At 36.5% G+C, this 21,463-nt stretch overlaps 1 protein-coding gene across 1 annotated transcript in view; it reads right to left on the bottom strand.

The window, feature by feature from the left end:
* KCNH8 (potassium voltage-gated channel subfamily H member 8) overlaps positions 1–21,463 on the bottom strand; it is a 363,281-nt gene that overhangs the window by 15,025 nt on the left and 326,793 nt on the right. The window contains exons 12-15 of the mRNA XM_077865348.1: positions 18,000–18,038; positions 13,536–13,894; positions 11,211–11,317; positions 8,593–8,669 (exon numbers count right to left, since the gene is read on the bottom strand). Coding sequence (XP_077721474.1) covers positions 8,593–8,669; positions 11,211–11,317; positions 13,536–13,894; positions 18,000–18,038 — 582 coding nt within the window. The remainder of the gene's footprint in view (positions 1–8,592; positions 8,670–11,210; positions 11,318–13,535; positions 13,895–17,999; positions 18,039–21,463) is intronic.

Genomic DNA, 21,463 nt, shown 5'->3' with positions numbered 1-21,463 from the left:
CTTGGTGCCCTGCATTTGGAAAATTTTTAAAAATACAGATTCCCAGTGCCAACTCTAGAGTTCTGAGATTCAGTTAGTCTATGCCTGGCCAAAGGAATTGTTATTTTTAAAATACTTACTAATATTAAATATATTTTATATATTCATAATTTATAAAATATCTACAATCTATAATCATGTAAAAAGTTCTAGAGAATCTGAAAGCACAACTAGGTTTGGAAAATACTAGTGTAGCTTTCTATTGGGACATAGTGAGTTTCTCACTATAGAAAATGTTCAGGCAAAATAACTTCTTGCTAAAAATCTCAGAAACAAAATTCCACTACTAGAAGATAAGCTAGAATAGGTGGCCTCGGAGATATCTCTCAAATTTCAAATTTTATGATTCTCCCACATTATAAAAATACAATATTGAAGCTGAGATTGCTAAAATATTGATTTCAGAACAATTCGTCTACCTATTACATAAATTATTTTCAAATTCTATCTTATCCTATGGTCACATAAGCACAAAAGGGAAATCTGACTAATTTAGTATTGATTTATGATATTGTGTTTATTTCTAATTAGGTACAAGTAAATGGGAAGTGTCAGTTCCCATTTGTCTACGTGCCTTATGGTTCTCTAATAAAAAGACTTAAAGAATCTCCAAGCCTTCTCAAGTTCATATATATTTATTTTCTAGTCCTGAACATTGACCTACTTGAGATAAGGACATTCTCTGTTGTACTTCTGTAAAGTCTGCATACTTTAACAACAACAATAAAAATAATAATAATAATTTTGAGGCAATTCACAGAATTTTTTGGAGATATGATCAAAGTTCTCAAGAGCTTGGGGAAAGAAGAAATGTGCACATGAAAATAACATAAAAGTATAGAAAAGAAAATGCTGAATGGCAAGGTTAGAAAGCAAGTATTAAAACTCAGAGAAGGCACTTAAAAACTGGGATTCATCATGGAAGAATCACGAAAATTCATATTAGGCTGGAGGTGGAATCAGAGCCCTTCTGAAAGATGTATGATGTTCTCATTTTTAAAAAGGTGAAACTCATGTATTAGGGGATGAGAAGAAAGAAAAATTTCCCTGTAATCCCTTCCAATTGTGAAATTCTATAAAAAATTTCTAATACTATTTGTAGCTGCTAGATTGGATCAATTATTGGACTTAATTTTTCTGTTGATGAATGGAAAATGGCAGAGGGGTATGTTCTCTTAAAAATGTATGAACCTGGGCAGCCCGGGTGGCTCAGCGGTTTAGCACCGCCTTCAGCTCAGGGCCTGATCCTGGAGACCCGGTATCGAGTCCCGCATCGGGCTCCTTGCATTGACCCTGCTTCTCCCTCTGCCTGTATCTTTGCCTCTCTGTGTCATGAATAGATGAATTAAAAAAATCTTTTAAAAAAAATGTATCAATTTATGGGGCTCTTAAGTGGTGCAGTCAGTTAGGTGCCAGACTCTTGATTTTGACTCAGGTTGTGGTTTCTGGGTTGGGGGATCAAGCCCTGTGTCAGGCTCCATGCTCAGCATGGAGTCTACTTAAGACTCTGCCCTTCTCCCCTGATCTCTCTCTCAAATAAATAAATAAATCCTTAAAGAATGTATCAAAACTTACAAGTTATTTAGGAAGTATGGGAGAGGAACACCCATATTCATTAAAAAAAAAAAAACAGTTATTCTGAAACTATTAGTTAGTAGCCAGTTAATAACTAGGCTATTACTAACTGGCTAATTACTACTAATAAATAATTAATAACCAATTGTTTAAATTTCATTTGAATTTCTCTGTACTTGCTTGAATACACAATAACTCATTTTACGGAATATTTCTCATTTTTATTTCTAGAATAGATCCACATTCCAACCAATTCTGCTCCTTGTATGAGCTGAGACTGACTTGTATGAACTCCATCAACAGGCTCATTGGCTCATTGGCTTCTGGTTGGGTTTGGCCATTGTAGAACATCAGCAGATTGAAGAGAGATAGAAGAGGGAAGTCGGGGTATATGTTCCTCTGGCTGCTTCCCTGCAGAGTTGAGGTGGGCAGAAGGTCACAGAGGGTCCCAACAAAAGATCACAGCTCTTTTCAGGTGGCCTTCTCCACCTTTCTGGGACTCAAGATTCTATCTATAATCACTCTCTACCCTGGCCCCTTCAGACCCAGGAGTTGTAGTGCTCTTCTATTGTTATTATACCCACAGTGGGAGGGACAGTGCTAACCTTTGTGGTTGCCCTACACTCAACTAACTTCTTTGTAAATACTCTTTTTCCTGCTCAAGTTGCCCATTTGGAATGTGGCATTGGTCCCCCTTGGACCTTTACCAATATGTCCATTAAGTCCCTCTACTCAAAATAAGAGAGGCTTATGTATAAGTAATCACAGGTTAGGAAGACAAAAACACCTAATATCCAAAATCTATATCCATATTAAATTCATACTTCACAGGATAAACTTTTGAGTGGCATTTTTTTTCCTTTTGGGAGATCCTCACTATTGTTTAGGGTATGTATGTATGTATGTAGGTAGGTATGTATTTATTATCAGGAAATCTCTCATAAGAGCTACAAATCTACCTAGGTATACAGGCTTGAGAACTGAAAATAAACAAAAAGCATCCTGCAAATCATTAAATAGTTGGGTATATTCCAGTTTAGAAAGCTATGCCCACAAAACGTAGCATTATAATCAGTAATACTTATGTTTTAAGATGAAAACTACAGAATGGCTTGTCAGCAGTTAAATGGATTTTGTTTTTCTATGTCAAAAAGTGAATGTACAAATTTTTTTAGGTTTTACTTTTGAGAATTGATGGTTAAGAATACATATGTGATCATGATGAGGAAGAAATGAGATTGTACAGTCAGAACTTGGAATGGTCTCACAATTCTCTGAGTGTGTTTGGTTAAACTAATTGTCAAATAAAAGATATAATGATAATACTAATTCAGAGGACTGAGGCATACCCTTTACTATGGATGTTACTCATGTAAGTTTCTCTATGTGAATTATTAATAGAAGTCTAAATTTTCATTGCCAGTTAGAAAAGTAATAAAGCAAATCTTTGGTAAGGAACAACTTCTGATATTGCTATTCTATTTCTTTGACTGAAGGAGACTTCATTGATCTCATGCTACAAATTTGTAGATGTGACTTCAAAATCACAAAGAATGAAAGAATAAACTGAATATCACCAAAATTAATACTTTTGTGTTTCAAAGAAAAATGTGTAGAAAATAAAAAGGCAACTTCAATAATGGGAGAAGGAAACTGCACATCATAACTTGTATCGAGAATATATATGTAATTCTTACAACCCAGTAACAAAGAGACAATCCAATTTTAAAGTGGGCAAAGGATCTGAATAGACAACTTTCCAAAGCATGAATAGACGACTTTCTAAAGCATGAGAAGATGCTCTATATTATTAGCTATCAAGGAAATGCAAGTGAAAATCACAATGAAATACCACTTCATACACTCTAGTATGGTTATAATAAAAAAGTCTTATAACAAATAAAAAATTGCTGGCAAGGAAAAGAGAGCTTGGAACCTTCATATACTGCTGAATGTAAAGTGCTGCTGCTGCTTTGGGAAACAGTCTGGCAGTTTCTCAAATGTTTAAACATAGAGTTACATTACGATTCAGCAATTCCACTTAATTACCCAAGAGAAATTAAAACACGTCCACACAAAAACTTGTGTGAATGTCTTAGGAATGCTCATAGCAACATTATTCATATTAGCTAAAAGGTGGTAACAACACAAATGTCCATCAGCTGATGAATGAATAAGCAAAAAGTGGTATATCCATACAATGGAATATTACTTGGGTATAAATGAACAAATGAAGTACTCCCAAGCCACAACATGGGTGAACCTTGAAAACATTATACTAAATGAAAAAAAGCCAGTCACAGAGGACCATATTGTATGATTCCATTTATATGAAATGTTCAAAATACGCAAAAATATGGGCAGAGAATGTAGATTAATAGGGTTCAAGATAGGGGGACTTCAGGCATTACAAGTGATGGCTATATGATACGGAGTTTCTTTGTGGGGTTATAAAATGGTTTAAAATTGATTAAAGTGATGAATGCACAACTCTATGAACATACTAAAAGCCTTCAGATTATACACTTTAAATGGATGAATTAGGGTGCCTGGGTGGCTCAGTCAGTTAAGTGTCTGCCTTCATCAGGGAACCTGCTTCTCCCTCTGCCCCTCTCCCTGCTTGTGCACTCTCTCTTTCTCTCTCTCTCCTCTCTCCCCCTCAAATAAATAAATAAAATCTTAAAAACATAAATAGGTGAATTATATGATATATTAATTATATCTCAGAAAAGTTGTTTTTTAAAAAAGGAGTTAATAAATAGTATGAAAAGTCAGGCTTTTCCCTTTAAATAGTAAATACAAGTTTTTTCTACAAAGGCCATTTTTTGTTTAGAAATGTACATTTAATTCTTATGAATATATTTAAGACTTGGGTGGGTTAAAATGATCTAATATTAACTTTGTGTACATACAAAAAAAAATGCTAAAAAGTGGCAATCAGAGCATTCCAGCCCAAATACCCCTTGCTGAACAAGGATGATTTAACAAGACACCTGCATTCTTTCATTTTGAAAATGAAGATTTGGCTATGATGATGTTTCCAGTAAGCTTGGCAGGTTCTTTTCTGCCTAGTTTCATAATCATTTTTGCTACTTACATGTTTAGTATAGTAGCAGGTAATGATTAAGCATTGTTTAAGTGGCATACTGGGTGTCTTTGCCCTTTAATCTCTAAGTCTTACAGAACAAGTGTTCTTTACATTGATTCAGTGACACTATCTCATCAAATTATTTAGCTAAAATAAGATGCACTGAAATATAAACACTTTGCCCTATCATTTTCTATTCTAATTTTATATTAAGTATTTTCATAGCAAAAAAAAAGTCTCAGGTAAAAACTAGTAATTTTTATGATCAACTGTGTCCCTTAAATCTATTAATTTTCATTTTATCCCTCATGAAAATTCAAAATTTTCTCTCCCATGAAAGCACTGAGACAAATCCTCTCCTATTACTCCACACCGGGTAGGAGGAGGGAGCAGGGGGCTTTAACTTGAGAGTAGCCTTCTGTTGAATGGAAGTATAACCTTGTAGAAAGAGAAAATGAGTATTTGACCCCTTATTAACAGAAAACATCATGCTGGGTGCTTTATTTATGGTATAAAGTTCTCGCAATGATCCTATATTGCAGATGTTATTATTACCACTTAATAGAGGAAAAACCTGAACTTAGGGAAGGTGAACATTTTGCTGAAGTCAGATGGTTAATTTTATGAGTAGGGATCTGAATATTTTTCTTTCTCCAAAGCTTATTCTCTTTCTTTACTAGTCTGTTTTATGTCTTATGCCTGCTGTGGCGAAGCACACAGGCTCCCCCGGTAGGCTTTGCTGCAATGTCTTTCTGGGTCAGCCAGATTTCAGAAATAAGGAAACATTCTAACCCTTACCTACAAACCTTTTCAGAAATGGAGCACTTGACTTACACAGCCCATGGCCCCCACAGTGACATTTTGTTGTTATTTTTAAACGATTTCCTTAGAATTGCACTATTTCTTTGTTTGCTGTAAAGCAATGGCAATGTTTTCAAAAGTGTTCTAATATTAGTAGCTGCCCTATATCTTTTAAACTCTCTTCACTGTTCTGTGAATGTAGGTTATTACCAACATGATTCCTTTCCTGATTTTTGTTCTGTATTTAGCCAGCTGATTATGAAATCTACACATCAATGAACAGTTTCTTTATATCTTAAATATTTAAGCAAATATCAGAATAGAGTTGTTGCCATGTTCTCAAACTTTATACAATGCTTGACATACCCCACATATATTGAGATTGCCCTTTTTATTACAGAGTTATTATTATGCAGTAATTCCATGGTCATTATCAATTCTCTTGTTTACCACTAACAAGGAATAGAATAAATGAAGAATAAAGCAATCAGATGAGCACATGGGTGAGTGGTAGGATACAGGTGAAATGGAAAAATTAGGCTTGGATTTTAAAAGGTAGTTTTTTTTTTTTTTTTTTTTGCTATGATAAGCAACATTACTTTATAGGAGGTATGAGGAAAAAACAAATAGGAGGTTGGAAGAAAGATAATTTTACAGTTTGAAACCAATTTGTATTTTCATTCTGCCTATCTTAGTGGGTTTTAATGCACCAAAGGGTCAAGACTGTATAAATTAAGTTATGTGTAAAGGATAAGATTTTCTTACTTAAGCTTCAACCATGAAGAAATCAGATATTTCCTATAAGAAAAAACTAATTCTTTAGGGAAGGATAATTGGACAATTGATATTTTAACTTGCCCTTTTTATTTCAATATATAGCAAGATAAAAAGATTTATGTCATCTCACTAGAAAAGCAATCATGAATACCAAATCACACTGGGGAAATGTTTTGTTTTTCAAGTGCTTATCTGTTTTAACGTATCTACCACTGGCTCACATTGTCAAAGAAAAATCATATCATGTGTGGATTTACAGCCGTGACTTGGGAAAATTATGTAATTTCCAAAAGGTGAAGATATAAACATATTTCTTTCCCAGAACAATTATGAACTCCAATATTTGAGTTAAGATATAGGTCAGTCAATTCTTAAAACCATTACATGATCTCAAATGTGAGGGAAAAGAATTCAAATTATATCAATGGGTGCTTTTAGCCAAAAACAGTATGTGAAAAGAAATTATTCAATAGAAGTTTCTCTGACAAGGTATTTAGTTTGTTTCGTTTTGTTTTGTTTTTTAAATGGATTTTTAACAGGAGGTTATTTAGGTAATCCAGTGTATGGCCAAGTCCTTGTGATTTAAGAAGTTTCAATCCGGTTAGTTTTCCATTCCTATCTTGTTACTCTGTCCATTGGAGCTCTTTTGTCTTGTTAGCAACAATTTCACTTCCAGAGAGAGTGGACACAGAAGGGGAAATGGTAGTAAATTGTAAATCTTCACGAAGCTGAAGACACACAGGTTTAAGAAAAACCTCTGACCTTCATGACAAGCTACCCAGTTTTCCTCTATTACAGATAATTGGAAACTGATTATGATCATATGATTTCATTTTCAGAAATCTCATCAGTGTTAGTAAGTGGTTACATTTTTTGCTAAGATCTCATCAGATAATCTAAAACTTTAGTCCTAGAAAGGGTGTGTCTGTGCCTGCCCACATGTCCTCACCTTAGGTCAACCCTAAAGGTCACCAAAGACAGGTCCAGGTCTTCCTGCATATTCCTGTCTGAAGAAGCAAGCTTTTGAGTCTCCTCTGCAGCTAGGCCTGCATGAAGAGCTAGAGAGTCAATCTCTTAGGAACCACCCTCAATTCCCCTTTTCCTTGCCTAATGGTAGAACAGTTTTGAGTTGTCCTACATGCTCTCTCAGTGGTCCCCACCAGGAGTGAGCCCCAACTGCTTTCTGGATCACCTCCCAAATAAACTATTTGCATCCAAATTGTTGTCTTGAATCTGGTTTTTTTTTTTTTTTTTTTTTTTCCTAATTGAATTTTTTTGGGGAGGACACCAAATTAGGACAGTGATTCAGAAATTACCTTCTCTATTTATATGAAATGGCTGGAAGAAGCAAAAAGTAGGTAAGTGGGTACCTAGGGCTGGATGAGGGAACAGGGATTAATCATAAATCACTATGAGAAGTCTTGTTGTCAGTGGTTGGGGGGGTGGGAGGTGGTAAAATTATTCTAAAACTGATATGACAGTGGAGCCATTCAATGAAGTTACTAAAGATCATTGAATTGTATACTTGAAATGGATGAATTTTATGATATATAAAATATATCTTAGGGGATCCCTGGGTGGCGCAGCGGTTTGGCGCCTGCCTTTGGCCCAGGGCGCGATCCTGGAGACCCGGGATCGAATCCCACGTCGGGCTCCCGATGCATGGAGCCTGCTTCTCCCTCTGCCTATGTCTCTGCCTCTCTCTCTCTCTCTGTGACTATCATAAATAAATAAAAATAAAAAAAATAAACTAAAATATATCTTAATAAAGTTATTAAAAAGTTACCTGATTTTACATGGATAGATGGTAAGATCTGGAGAGTAAAAGTGTTCAAAGTTACACAGCAAATATATGTCAGGGAAGGGAAGAGCATTTTAAGCCATGTGATTATTCTGAGAAATAGCATTCATCTTTATATTAATCATCTTGCTTTAACTCATTAAAAATTAAAGTACATGAAAAAAGTGAAAAAGCACCAGTTATATCAAGTATCAATACATTTATGACACTAATTAGTATAATTATCATTTATTTAGTGCTTACTTTATGCTAAATGATTTGCCTTTACTATTTCAATTTCACAGTGGGCCATAAGGCCCTTTATTGTCCTCTTCTTGTACACAGGGAAATAGAGAGAGGGTAAGTAAATTATAAAAGGTCACGTAACTCATATGAGGCTTAGTGGGAATTCATCCATGCTGGTCTGACACCAGAGCACATGCCTATAATTAAATTATATTGCTTTTGCTAGCAACTAGGATTTATAGCTCTTACCACTCCAGCATGACCAAAAAAAGAGGAAGTTCCATACCTCACTGTTGAGTTTATTTATTTGCTGTTTGGTTTCCTCTGCTTTAATGAAGAGAACAGCAGCTCCAATCTCTGGGTCTGAAAAGTGGAACACACACAAAATGAGTCCTTTAGTAATAAACCTCATATTTGAGAATTGGGGCAGTTGGAATGGGGAAGGAAGCTTAAGCTACTACCTTTAATCTTCCTGATGCCTGTGCACTGTAGGTTCTGTCTCCCTGGAAATGGACATGCTTCTAGTAATCCTCTGGATCATGCCTGATACACTCCTTGAAACTAGGAACGTATCATAGTGGGGACTGTGACCACACTGATTGGATGTGTTCACATCATATCTTCCTTTCCCCTGAACACAATCACCACCATGTTCCAAGATGGCACATTTTCTTTTTTGATCATTCTCTAAAAATATATCACAGTCAGTGCCTAAACCATGGAAAAGGAATGTTCTTTTCCTCTTTTTCCCCCCAAATATTAATTCCCATGCCCATGAGAGCATCCTCCCCCACTTATATTTCAGGTGCTTAACTTTACTATAGGTTTCCTATCTCCTCCTGTGTTACTCTAAAAGATAGTATCTCCTATTTCCTGGTTCTCTTATCTGCACTTTTTCTTTACCTTACTCTTCCAAATACATTTATTTCTGTCAGCACCAAAAATCTGGATGAATTGCTGCTAGCTGGAGTGGAAAGGAATATATATATATTATATATTACATATATAATTATATATGTATATGTGACATATACATATATAATTTATTTATACTTATTATTTAAATATATTTATAGAAAATTATATGGTCATCCTAATATCTTAATTCTGGTAAATTATGGGTAGAAAACGTGTGGAAGAAAGAAGTCACTGAAAACAATCTGAAGTGGCAGAGTAATAGAAGCTCATTTTGCAAAGACTTTGCAAAGTTAATCTATTAATTCAATGAATGACTAGAGAACATATATAATAGACCATGCCTCCTTTAGAAGAGAGAGCAATGAATAAAGAAAATGTAATTGACCCTCATGGAGCTTAGAGTCTAGCTGGGAAAAGAGACATTTAAAAAGCAATTAGGCAATAGATTTGAATTTCACACTAAGGGCAATAGGAAGCTATTTAAGGGTTTAAAGCATAGGATCAGAATTATAAGAATAAACTTGTATTTTTAAAAAAGTTTACTCTGTATGGAGAGCAGAGTGAGGCCAGAGAAGAGACCTTGGTAGCAATGCAGGCAAGAGATGGATGTGGTAAGGAAAAGTATGGTAGCAGTAAGGACACAAAGTCTTAGAATGTAGGGCTTAGGAGGTATAGCCAAGAAAATTTGTTGCTTGAGTGCATGAGTGTAGGAGTGAATGTTAGGAATATAAGAAGAGGAGGCTATAAGGAGGTGGGGGGACCAGAAATAGGTGGATGGATGTGGTGAGGTTCTGTGCATCATGTCTAGGTCTAGGTTAGTCAATAAGGAAAACTTCCAATTGGGACCTACCATCAACTTTCATAGCAAATACATCAGTGTGACTGTAACTATGATTTCTGTGCCTCTTTCCCCAGAGTAATATCAGCACAGGTAAGTCAATCAAATGAATGAATCAGGATTGTTGACTGAGATCTGTACTCCTTCTATTCCTGTCTTCCTTCCATCTGCAATTCCCCTCACTTCCATCAGGGAAGCTTATAAGGACCTTTCCATTTCCCCAGAAGATGATGAGTGCCAGGAAGTAGGATTGTTGATTGACATGGAATACTGGTATTCTAAAAAAGGAGACACACACCCAGAACTATACATTCAAAAGTTTTTACTGGGCTTGGTTTTGTTCACAGAAGTATTCACTAATTATTAGTAGATACTGACACAGGATCTCAGAGCTGAGTGGGAAGGGGATGACAGAGTTGGCAGGGGACTATTGGCCTTACATCTGGTAGTTTTCTGGTAAATTGTTTTGGATATCCTATGCTTGCTCATTATTCTCACTTTATTATAACTACAAGTGTGTCTTCTTTAGAATTTACTTGTTATTTCTGGTCTTCATTATGTTGATAGATTTCTTTTTATGGGCAATGAACTCAAGAAGGCAAAGGAGAGAGGAGGCTGGTTAGGTTTAGGGGTACCCTTACATTAATTCACCATCACCAGAGGGTAGTGCTTCACATAGGTCTCCATCATTTCCAACCTTCTTACATCCTTTTGAAGTTGTTTAAGCTCTGACAAAATGCACATACACAATCTCTAACCAATAGGTTGGTTAAAAATAACCAATGTTCCCATAGTGTACAACCAATACAGCTTTTCCTCTGGATAATGCTTTTGTGGATTAGTCTGCATTTGTAGTAAGAAAACATGGTCACCCTTTAATCAACAGCAGAAACTTGAGTCTCCTGACATACCATTTACCTGGGCTGGTAAATGACAGAGCATCTAGCCTGGACAGAGAAACAATTTCAAATTATATCTTAATAATTTGGAGATGGGACAGACTCAAGTTTAATTGTTCAATGACATTGGTAAAGTTCTATCATGTAGAAAATATTCAGAGAATGGGAAGGCAAAAAAGTGCCTATGCCAAACATTACAAGATAAAAAGAAATATCACCCTTTGTCAAAAGGCTAAATTCAGAACTTACCTCCAAGAGGTGGGGAGACTCTGGGCTCCAGTCTGATGCGTTCAGAGCCAAAGTCAAAAGTCTGACTTTCCTCACTGCTATTTCCATCTTCAATTCCATCAACAATCCTATTTAAAATAAAGGACATTGGCTAGTTGTGCATTTATATTAATGGGTTCCAGTATTTTGTTTTTAAAGATTTTGTTTATTTATTTTAGACAGAGAGGCAGAGCACCTGAGAGAGAGTGTGGGGCTGCCGGGCAGGGGAAGAGGGAGCGAGAACTCCAAGCCGACTTCCCACTGAGCATGTAGTCTAACTGGGGCTCCATCTCACCAACCTGAGATTATGCCCTGAGCTGAAACCAAGAGTTGGACACTTAACCGACTGAGCCACCCAGGCACCCTGGGTTCCAGTATTTCTAGAAGACTAAAATATTGTGTTAATTTCTAAATTCTACATACTCTAAAGCTGTACTATCCAATATGATAGCCATTAGCCTTATATGGCTATTGAGCACCTTAAATGTGGCTCATGCAAATGGAGATATGCTGTAAGCATAAAATACACATTGGATTTTGAAGGCTTGAGTGAAAAAATGCAAATGGTTTTATTAAAAATTTTTAAATATTATTTACATTTGAAATTATATTATTTGGGGCATACTGAGTCAAATAAAAATAAAACATTATTAAATTAAATTTCACTTTATTTTGTTTTTTTGAGTTCTGTTTTGTTTGCTTTTAAAAAATGTGGCTACTAGAAAATTTAAAATTACATATGTGGCTCACAATTTTAGTGTACATTGTATTCCAATGGAAATATAGAATTTAGAATCTTATTTATTCTCAGATTCAAAGCCTTAAACTACAGAATTCTTCTTATCTGAATTCATGTTAAATCACCAATCTATCCAGAATTAAATGTTTTAATCTAGTGATTATAGCATCACATTAAATAACTTTGATGACACCTTTACTCTCAACCTGGACAATACTCTGAAGTAAGAGTTAAATAATTACATATAAATAACTATTAAGACTTTGCCTAGTCTTTTCTTGCTAAAAAATGTCTAAGCTACTCATTATTTTAAAAATATAAGTCTATTGTAGAAAATTTAAACCTAAAAGTAAAAAAATTAGAAAACAAAAATCACCTGTAATCCATCACTACTGTTAGCATTTTGATGCAGATCCTCAAAATCCTTTTATAAGTGTTAGGATCAATTGTACATAGACCTTTCTTTTCCAGCTCTGATATATTTCCCTTTAAGATTTATTGTCTTTCTTATTTAAAATGTAGGAAGGAGAAGAATAAGGCAATATTTTCAAATTACCATCCTCAGCTGAATTCCTGAACCTTTAATGTCCACCTGCTTTTTTCACTGTTTTGCTAATTTTTAAAAATATTCTCTCTAAATGGATAAATTGTGTTTTCTTCAAATGACTAGTTGAATATATTGACAAATATCACTTGCCTTTCAAGTAGAAAAACAGAATTTGAATCCAGATTTCCAAACTTAATCTCTGAGATTTTAGACAAAATAGTTCACTTCCTATATCTTCATAGTACAGATAACATGAATTATTTTACAGGACTCCTGAATTCCTGAGGAGACTAAATGCAATAGTGAATGTGGAATTACCTAGCAGAGGACATGACACATAGGAAGCAATCAGTATTTTTTTCTTGCTTTTATTTATTATTCCCCTATGATGTGATTTTTCAGTATTGCTTGTATGCACCATAAACTACTCCTTTCACATTATCTGAGTCAGGATTTTTCACCCTCTCAATTATCTTTAGTTAATCCTAAAGTGAATTTTTAAAAGTAAAAGTAGAGCCATGCCATGTTACCTATGGAAGAGGCAAAAATAAAACCAAGTTTCAGTTATCCACAATGATGAAGAAATCAGTATTAAAAATGAACATCACTTCATTTTCTTTACGATTTTAACTTATTGTTCCATAAAATTTTTGGTAAGTTCAAGTACTGAGGGAATAACATCAATGAGCCTTGTTCTTTTATTTTCATTTAAATTTATAAATTATAGAATTACAGTTTGTAGAAATACAAACTTATAATAAGAGGTAGAGCTAAATGGATGAAGGACTTCTGAATATTTAATGGACCCTTTTGAGAATATGACTAAAACTAATTGTTACATTGCACACTCCTCCATGTAGAGGCAAAAATTGCACACAAAATCCAGGAAAGTTGAAGAAGCCAGGCTAGAAACCTGTGTGGTTGAGAGGCCCAGAAGGCTGAATAATTTACTAACACGGCACTAATTTGAACAAAAAGTAGCCCTTTCACCCAGGAAAGAATTGCATGATGTGATTCTTACCTTGGACTGAGGTCTGGGGGTCCAGCACTATTCAAAGCTGAAAGTTGCAATTTCAAGTTTCTCTCCTTCCTTTTACCATGGTTAGGTGGGTCGATTTCCTGTTTGTTTTTTGGGGAATGTGAACTGGAGACTCTGCTGGGTGAGTGAAATGGCACAGTGCCTGAAGCCAGCTGCTTCAAGCTTAAGCCTAGATAGCTTTTATTGCTTCCACCCTTTTTGCTGCGTGCAGAGGAGGCTCCCCTCGTGTAGATGGGAGAAAGGGAGACTGTCTCCTCGTCCTCCCCTTCCTCCTCCTCCTCTTCATCTTCCACAATGGATGGGAGTCTTTTGTTGATGCTGCCATTTCCCTTGGGCTCCGACTAAACCAGTGGATAACATAGGTTAGTACAGATCGCAAAGACCACTTGAGAGGTAGATCATTCATGCTGGTGGGCCCATCTAAGCAAAGTCAAATCCTTTAGAAACCTCTCAGTAAAACTTCACACTTTGCAGATTTTGCTTTTATTTATTCAGGGGTTCAATGTATCCCCATTTCTGATATTCCCCAGGTTTACCCTTTCTGCTATCCTGGTGTTAGTCTGCTAACACCTCTCTTGGTCTTTTTAAAACTGTCTTGGTGCATTTTACCAGGCTTGCATCCAGATTTTAATCAGTCTGTCATTGGTAATAGTATATGAGGGCACGTTCTTAGGACATTTTAAATTTTACAGGAAGGTGTCAGCCCCCTTGTTCCTTTAAAGCCATAGGGTCTGGAGTGGAACTTTATGTGTCGATCAACCAGAAAAATATATTATCTTTGAGAAAAAAAAATCTTTCCTATTTTGGATCACAGAGATGGAGTAAGGTCAGTAACAGCCACAGCTACTCTACTTTCTGCTATATTTATTGTCCAATGTCATTTGGCAGGAAATGGGGCAAACCATTTGGTCTACTCCCCTTGAGAACCCTGGGAAGGGAAGGAGAAGTCTTGCTAGACCCCATCTTAGACTCTTGACTGGAGTCATTCAATTTTTTAGACCAAGAAGAAGCAAGGGAGAGAATGTGTAAAGGCAATGGAGGTAATGATAGAGTGGCAGGGCAGAGAGGACAGCAAAGAGGAAGCTAGTGGCCCTCATGGGGTCACTATAAGAGTGGCTGTTTCTTGCTCTGCCTCAGACATGGCTTCCCTGCTCCAAAAGGTCAACACATTTTTTTGTATGCCTCATTTTGTATGCCTCATTCTCTTTTCAGGATACAACTGCTTCTACCGCCTCATCACTTTCTTTCTTCTTTTTTTTTAAATAAATTTATTTTTTATTGGTGTTCAATTTACCAACATACGGAATAACACCCAGTGCTCATCCCGTCAAGTGCCCCCCTCAGTGCCTGTCACCCATTCACCCCACCCCCCGCCCTCCTCCCCTTCCACCACCCCTAGTTCGTTTCCCAGAGTTAGGAGTCTTTATGTTCTGTCTCTCTTTCTGATATTTCCCACACATTTCTTCTCCCTTCCCTTATATTCCCTTTCACTATTATTTTCTAAGAGAAATAAGACAACAAATAGAAAAGATTTAAGAGTGCTATTTAAATCTCATGAACTGTCATAGTTACTCCTTCGTCTTAATAAACAGTTGGTTTATTGGTATATTTGGATTTTCCTGTAATGTTCTAATGATAGATACCACAACAAAAAATGAACTTGAACCTGTGGTGACTTTACAGGCAATAGCCCATTCAGTGTAGGCCAAGCTAAGAACAATTAGTTTACTCATGTAGCTTTCTTGTATTTTAATCTTAATGACTCAAAATTTCTTGAGGAAATGGCATTATTAGACTCATCTTTCCAACTAGATATGATTCTTTTAATTAATGTGAAGCCATTAGTTCTTTATTGGGATAGTCATGGTTTGGCTTTTGTTTTTTCTTTTCACAGCATTTAAAAATTCTGTGCTTTTAACAAAAGTTGGACCGACATGGAATTTCAGGGGAACATTTGTTTGGTAGCACTGTAGAAGAGAAAAATTAGCTCACTCAGTTAAAGACACAACAGGGCAAAGTTATCAAAGAAATGAAAAACAATGAGTGAATTCTTTAATTGGACTTCTGTTTATATTTGCATTGGCAATTTAATCATTCCTTTGGCTCAAGGAGGCTCCTCTGGCCCTAAAAGAATTCTCTGACTAATAATCCACAGTGTTTGTACTTCTATGAGTTTGTTTAAATTTAAAACTTCCATTTTATTATGGAAACTTGGCACTTTGGGCAAGTTGCTTAGATATTGACTCTTGTGATCAAGGCAGCCAGCAGTACTTTAACCAAGAATTAATTATTCTCCCTACCATTATTGCTGACAGATGCCACGTTTATTAGATTATTTAACACCCAGCCCACACGCAGCCTCTATGCAGGAGTACCAGTTACTTTCTTCAGGCCATCTATACAGAAACGCTTGCTTCCCTTGTGTAGCTGGACTCACTCATATATACACAGCCATAAGCTTCGACCACAGATTTCTTCTTTCTCTTTTGACCCATCCTTTATTTTCTCCTAACCAGTGCTTTTATGAGGGCAATGAGGTGTTTGTTCCCATAATCAAAACAATCTCTAATTTAGCTCATGACATTCTATGTGGATAGCCACTTTGAACTCACAGTTGACTAGATTCAGTCAAACCTGTCATGACTATAGGGGAAGTAGAAAAAAGTCCAGTGGCTGAATGCATGGACTTTTGGTCATACAGTCCTAGAAGTCCTGAGACTTACTATCTATAACTTTGGTGAAGTAATATAATTACTTAAATCCTTGGTTTTCTCGCCTATATATTGGGAATGGTATGAGAAAATAGGTATTAGATAATGGAAGTTAAAACACATAGCAATGTGCATTGGAAGTACTTAATAGATGCTTGCCCTTGTGATGATGATCATGAAGTAAGTGGAAGCATTTGCCTCAGGGCAGGTGCTAAAGAGAGTGTTGGTTACTTTCTTTTTACATAATCTACCCTTCTTTGCTAGTTAACATAACTCTTAGCAATGCACCCTGCCCACAGATCTCCTTTTTCCCAAAGATCTTCCTTTGCCAGTTCGTTTGGCCATGAGGCTAAGTTCAGGGGTGATACCATATAAACGGACAGGTTAAAAGGAACTTATAGGAAGACGTCTGGAAAGAAGTGCCTCTATCCTGTTCTTTCTTTCTTTTTTTTTTTTTTTATTTCTAATCTGGAATATTGATAAAATGGAGAGGTCTCCAGCAGCCATCTTAGACAATGAGATCTTTAAAAAGGAAGCCATGCATTGAGCATAATGAAGCCAAAAGAATAAAGCTCAGGACCCTATTGACACTGTTATTATCACCCACCTCTGGTCTTGTCCATGAGAGAGAAATAAACATCTTTTGCTTTGAAGCCCACGTTATTCTGGTGGTTATGATATTGTAAACAAATTTAAGCCTAAATTATACAGAATAATTTTTCTTTTGAAGCTAAAGATGTTGTGTTCTTAGAAGGGATATTCATTTTCAGAGTCCAATGAAGGGGTGAGGAATTCAAATTGGAAAATCCAAAAAAAAAAAAAAAAGCTAAATTTCTTGTTATAAGAAAGAGAACATAGGAACAGTTTAGGGGGAAAGGGATATAGAATGAGGAGAGTCTCCAGGTTGAGAAGAGTTGAAACATAATAACTGTTTTGCTAGCTCCTGAGGAGGGTAATTTGTAGACATGAGGAAGGAAAGATAACTAGTGCCAGAGAGAAACTAGGTTGAATGCACTGAGAGGTTTTAAGGGCTTTTAAGAAATTTCTCAATAGTATTAAGAGTAAGCCCTGTTTGTGCCTCCACAGTCCCAACTATCTCCAGTAAATCATCAATGTCTTTGATATCTGTTACGTAATTGGATACGTACGTGTGTCTGTGTATGAAAGGTGTTGGGTTCTGCTGCCAGTAGAGTACTGAGTAAGAAAAGGAGCTTTTTATAGGGTTCCTGTCACAGGATTATTGGTAGTAAAAGTCTAGGTAATAAATCTGAGAAGTTACTGTTTCTTAGAAAAGTTTTCTGTGAAATTGGAGGATTCCTAAAAATTGGGACTGCCTTAAGGGTTCAGGTGAAACCACTTCCAGAATATCTCTGAACTATTTTTTTTTTTTATATCATGGAGAATCATGTTGTACCATCAATTGGAAACTTACAAGAGAACATTTGGCTACTAATCTTAAACGTAATAAATGTACTTCCAAGATCAGTATCTCAGGACTTTACTACTTTTGGAAGGTTCTGGTGCCAACTACTTTTCAACAACAATATAACCCTTAGAGAGAGGAGTTTCAATACTTCTCTGTTTTAAACTCCAGAAAGTCCATCAATACATTTCACTGGAAAATATATCAGGGAAAGTAGAAAATAAGTACATAAAATTCCTGAAATAGAAGGCAGATTTATTGGAAATCCTACAGATTTTAGATAAATGTTCTGCTTTTTGGAAAAAGGCATACCTGTGAGACTGTAGATTTATTCGATAATCTTGATATCACCTGAAAGAACAAACAAACAAATAGAATTTGTAACGATCATTTAAACCTCCCCAGGTGGTTTGGGACTGGGTGAACCGTAGGAAGCCGGGGAAAGAGAGTGTGAGGGATGATTGATCCACCTGGGTAGGCAAGAAGGAAAAAAAATGCCCCCTAAAAGATGCAGAAAAAGCCTCCTTCACCCCAGCCTCTGGCAGCTCTACTGACCAGTGTGTGAACTAAGAAAAGGGAGCAGCAAACAACGTCACACCTAGAAAATAATGATTGAAATAGTGGATGTACTGGCTATCTTTTCCAACTTGATGTCTTATTTGCTCCCTTTTTGTTTTCCATCTCCCTTTTCATCTTTCCTGCCCTCTGCTAAATTCTTGAGTCTTCTATGATTTTTCTCTCTGGTTCTGTGAAACAGAAACTCATGGAATATTTTCTTATTTAATCTAAACTCTTTCCATTTATCCACCTCCTCTTGTTTGAATACAGGTGCGAGTGACACCTCCTTTCCATCTCACTTGTTTTCCTCACCATGATGTTCCTGGTGAACTACAATTAAGTTCACTGCGGATCCTGATCTCCTAGTTGACTGTATTTAAGATCCCATTGGTTATGAAAAGAAAAAAATGCTGCCAATCAAATGGTGACATGCCATCAATTATAAGATAGACCCCAATTTCAGAGATGCTGAAAGGTGACAAACAAATGTGTATTGTTGAATCACTTAAGCTGGGTTTCAGAATACATCTTATAGAAAATCAAACTACACTACTGTGGAGGAGTCCATTCCAAAACATGCAGCTTTCCATGATGGACAAAGAAGCTCTAAAACTTATGATCTATTCTGGAAATATGCTTCAGGTCTCATCCACTTTGATTTTTGCTCAAATACACTTCTTTCATTTTAAAGTGATAATAGATGCTATAAATTAGCGTAGCTTTATTCACATAAAAAAAACCTTTTACACTCAAAAATGATCTGCCTCGTAAGTGAGACATAGTTGGTAATTCTGTTAACTCTCACTGTTGTTGTTGTTTTTTTTTTTCTAGATGATTAGGGAAATAAATGTGTTATTATTTATACAAATGCTGGCATCATTATTGCTGTGCAAATATGTTTCATCAATGTTTAATTTTATCAAAGAAGTCAACCCATTCTACATCTGCTTAGTTGCCTAAATATGCATTAATCAGAGGCATTGTAGACATAAGTTTTGTAATAATTCCCTAAATGGTGACAAATAAAACAGCTGAATAATTGAAAATGTGAAAACCAAAATCACAGTGCTGTTGCTACTGTGGTAGACACAAAAATGTGTTTTAAAAAGCCTGTCAGTTACATACAGGCTGGATGGGAGAATGAATACACCTGTGGGATTCAGGAGGCATGAACAGCTCCAGGTCAGAGGCACCCTCTGAGGTGTAGGGAAAAGGAAATGGCCTTAGAGTCTTCTGATTTAGATGTGAATCCTAGCTCCCTGGTTTACATGGTAGTAACAAGACTTCTGTCAAATTGCTGAATCCAAAGTTTGTTCTCTATCAGTGCTTCTCAACTTATATGTGCACACAAGTCACCTGGGGATTTCATTACAAAATGCAGGTTCTGGTTCAGGAGGTCCGGGGTGGAGCTTGAGATTCTGTGTTTCTAACGAGTTCCCGGGCAATACTGATGCTGCCCACCCACGGGCATACTTTGATCTCATAACCAACATCACTGCTATTATCATTCTGTCACCTATTAATTTACTAAGTGTTCACTATGTGACAAAAACCCTGAAAAATGCTCCCAGGCATTATGTCCACTAATTTTCATTGCAAGCCTATGAGGTAAGAAGTATACATTATATAACCAACACTATTGTGGTAGGCTCTCTAAGTAAGTCATTTCATTTGCATATGGCATTAATCACACGTATTTAAAAAGTGTACTATGATACATTCATTCTATTGACTAACACTTCATGCTGACCCAGATTCTGCCAATTGCAGAGAATATTAGTTTCATGGAATCCCAGTATTTTAAAGCTAGAAGTCACCCTACAGAGTGTCTGTTGCAATGGTTTGTAACCTGACAGACAGTAGAATATTTGAGAAGCATTCCTAAGTAAATCAGATTCCAGAGCACCAACTCCACAGAGGGTCTCTTCCAGTTGGTGGTGGGTATGGCCAGGGTCTCTGGGTCAAGGTTGAAATCAGAGTTAGTCCAACTGCCTACCTAGACATTGGAAACTGCTACCCAGGAAGATGAGGGGACTTGCCCAATTTATGCATCAGGTTAGAGTCCTGGCAAAACCCTACCAGACACCATATGCCCTGACTCCCAGTGCACCTTGCACACAATCAAAAGTTGTCTCAGGTGCCCTCTTCAGCAGGTAATGCTGTTACTTGAGCTGAAAGGCTAAGTGCCTGACATATTGTTGAATTGAATTTAGCAGAAGGTTTGATGACTGCCATAAAGTAGGCCCCCAAATCTCATGATATTAAGTTACCCAAGCACCTTATTAGGCTTTTCTGAGTTCCAGACCTCTCTGGAAATACAATACTTTCTAGGCATTCTATCCCCAGTGGGAAAAACAACCTTTGAATAGATAATGTTTATAGGTCTCATTTTTTTTAAAGATTACTTATTTATTTATTCATAGAGACACAGCTAGAGAGAGAGAGAGGCAGAGACACAGGCAGAGGGAGAAGCAGGCACCATGCAGGGAGCCTGTTGTGGGACTCTATCCGGATCTCCAGGATCACGCCCTGGGCTGCAGGCGGCGCTAAACCGCTGCGCCACCGGGGCTGCCCAGGTCTCATTTTTTTTGTTCCAGTAACTGGAAAACTCAAAGGTTTTGAACATTTTGAGGAAGATAGTGTTATGCAATTTGAGTCCTTCCCACATGAACTTTTAAACCTTATAGATAATAGAGCTGCTGGTAGTCTCTAATGGGGATGATTTAAAAAAAAAAAGACTGAAGTAATATGGATTGGGATGATAGAATGTTCTAAATCAACATAAAATAAGGAATGAAGATCATTGCAATAAAGTCTAGAGAGAAATAAAGGAGGCTGAGGGTTAGCCCACTTGGAAATGCACTTTCAGTTTGCCAGGACAGAAGAAGCCAAGTGAGGGCAAGAAGGACTGGGGACATGTCTCAGTACAAGGTCATCATGAATGAGGTAAGGCTTTATAACCCTTTGGGCTAGGAAAGAAACATTCTCAGCTATGCAGAGTTGGTTTTAAAAGATTGTCTTCTTCTTTTATTTCCCTGGTCCCTAACCACTTAACTTACTCTATCACTCTGTTAAATCCTGTGGAACCAAGAGGGAGGTTACAATGAAAAAAAAACTGCTCACTGGCATAGAGAACCAGAAGAAGGCAAATGGTCTCTTCTTCCTCAGACACCCTGCTACAAAAAAGCAAAACAAATTCACAATCTTCTTTAAAAAAC

This window comes from Canis aureus, chromosome 22, assembly GCF_053574225.1.
Source record: "Canis aureus isolate CA01 chromosome 22, VMU_Caureus_v.1.0, whole genome shotgun sequence".
Classification (NCBI taxonomy): domain Eukaryota; kingdom Metazoa; phylum Chordata; class Mammalia; order Carnivora; family Canidae; genus Canis; species Canis aureus.
The sequence above is the reverse complement of the archived record's forward strand: the minus strand, read 5'-3'. Positions and strand labels throughout refer to the sequence as shown.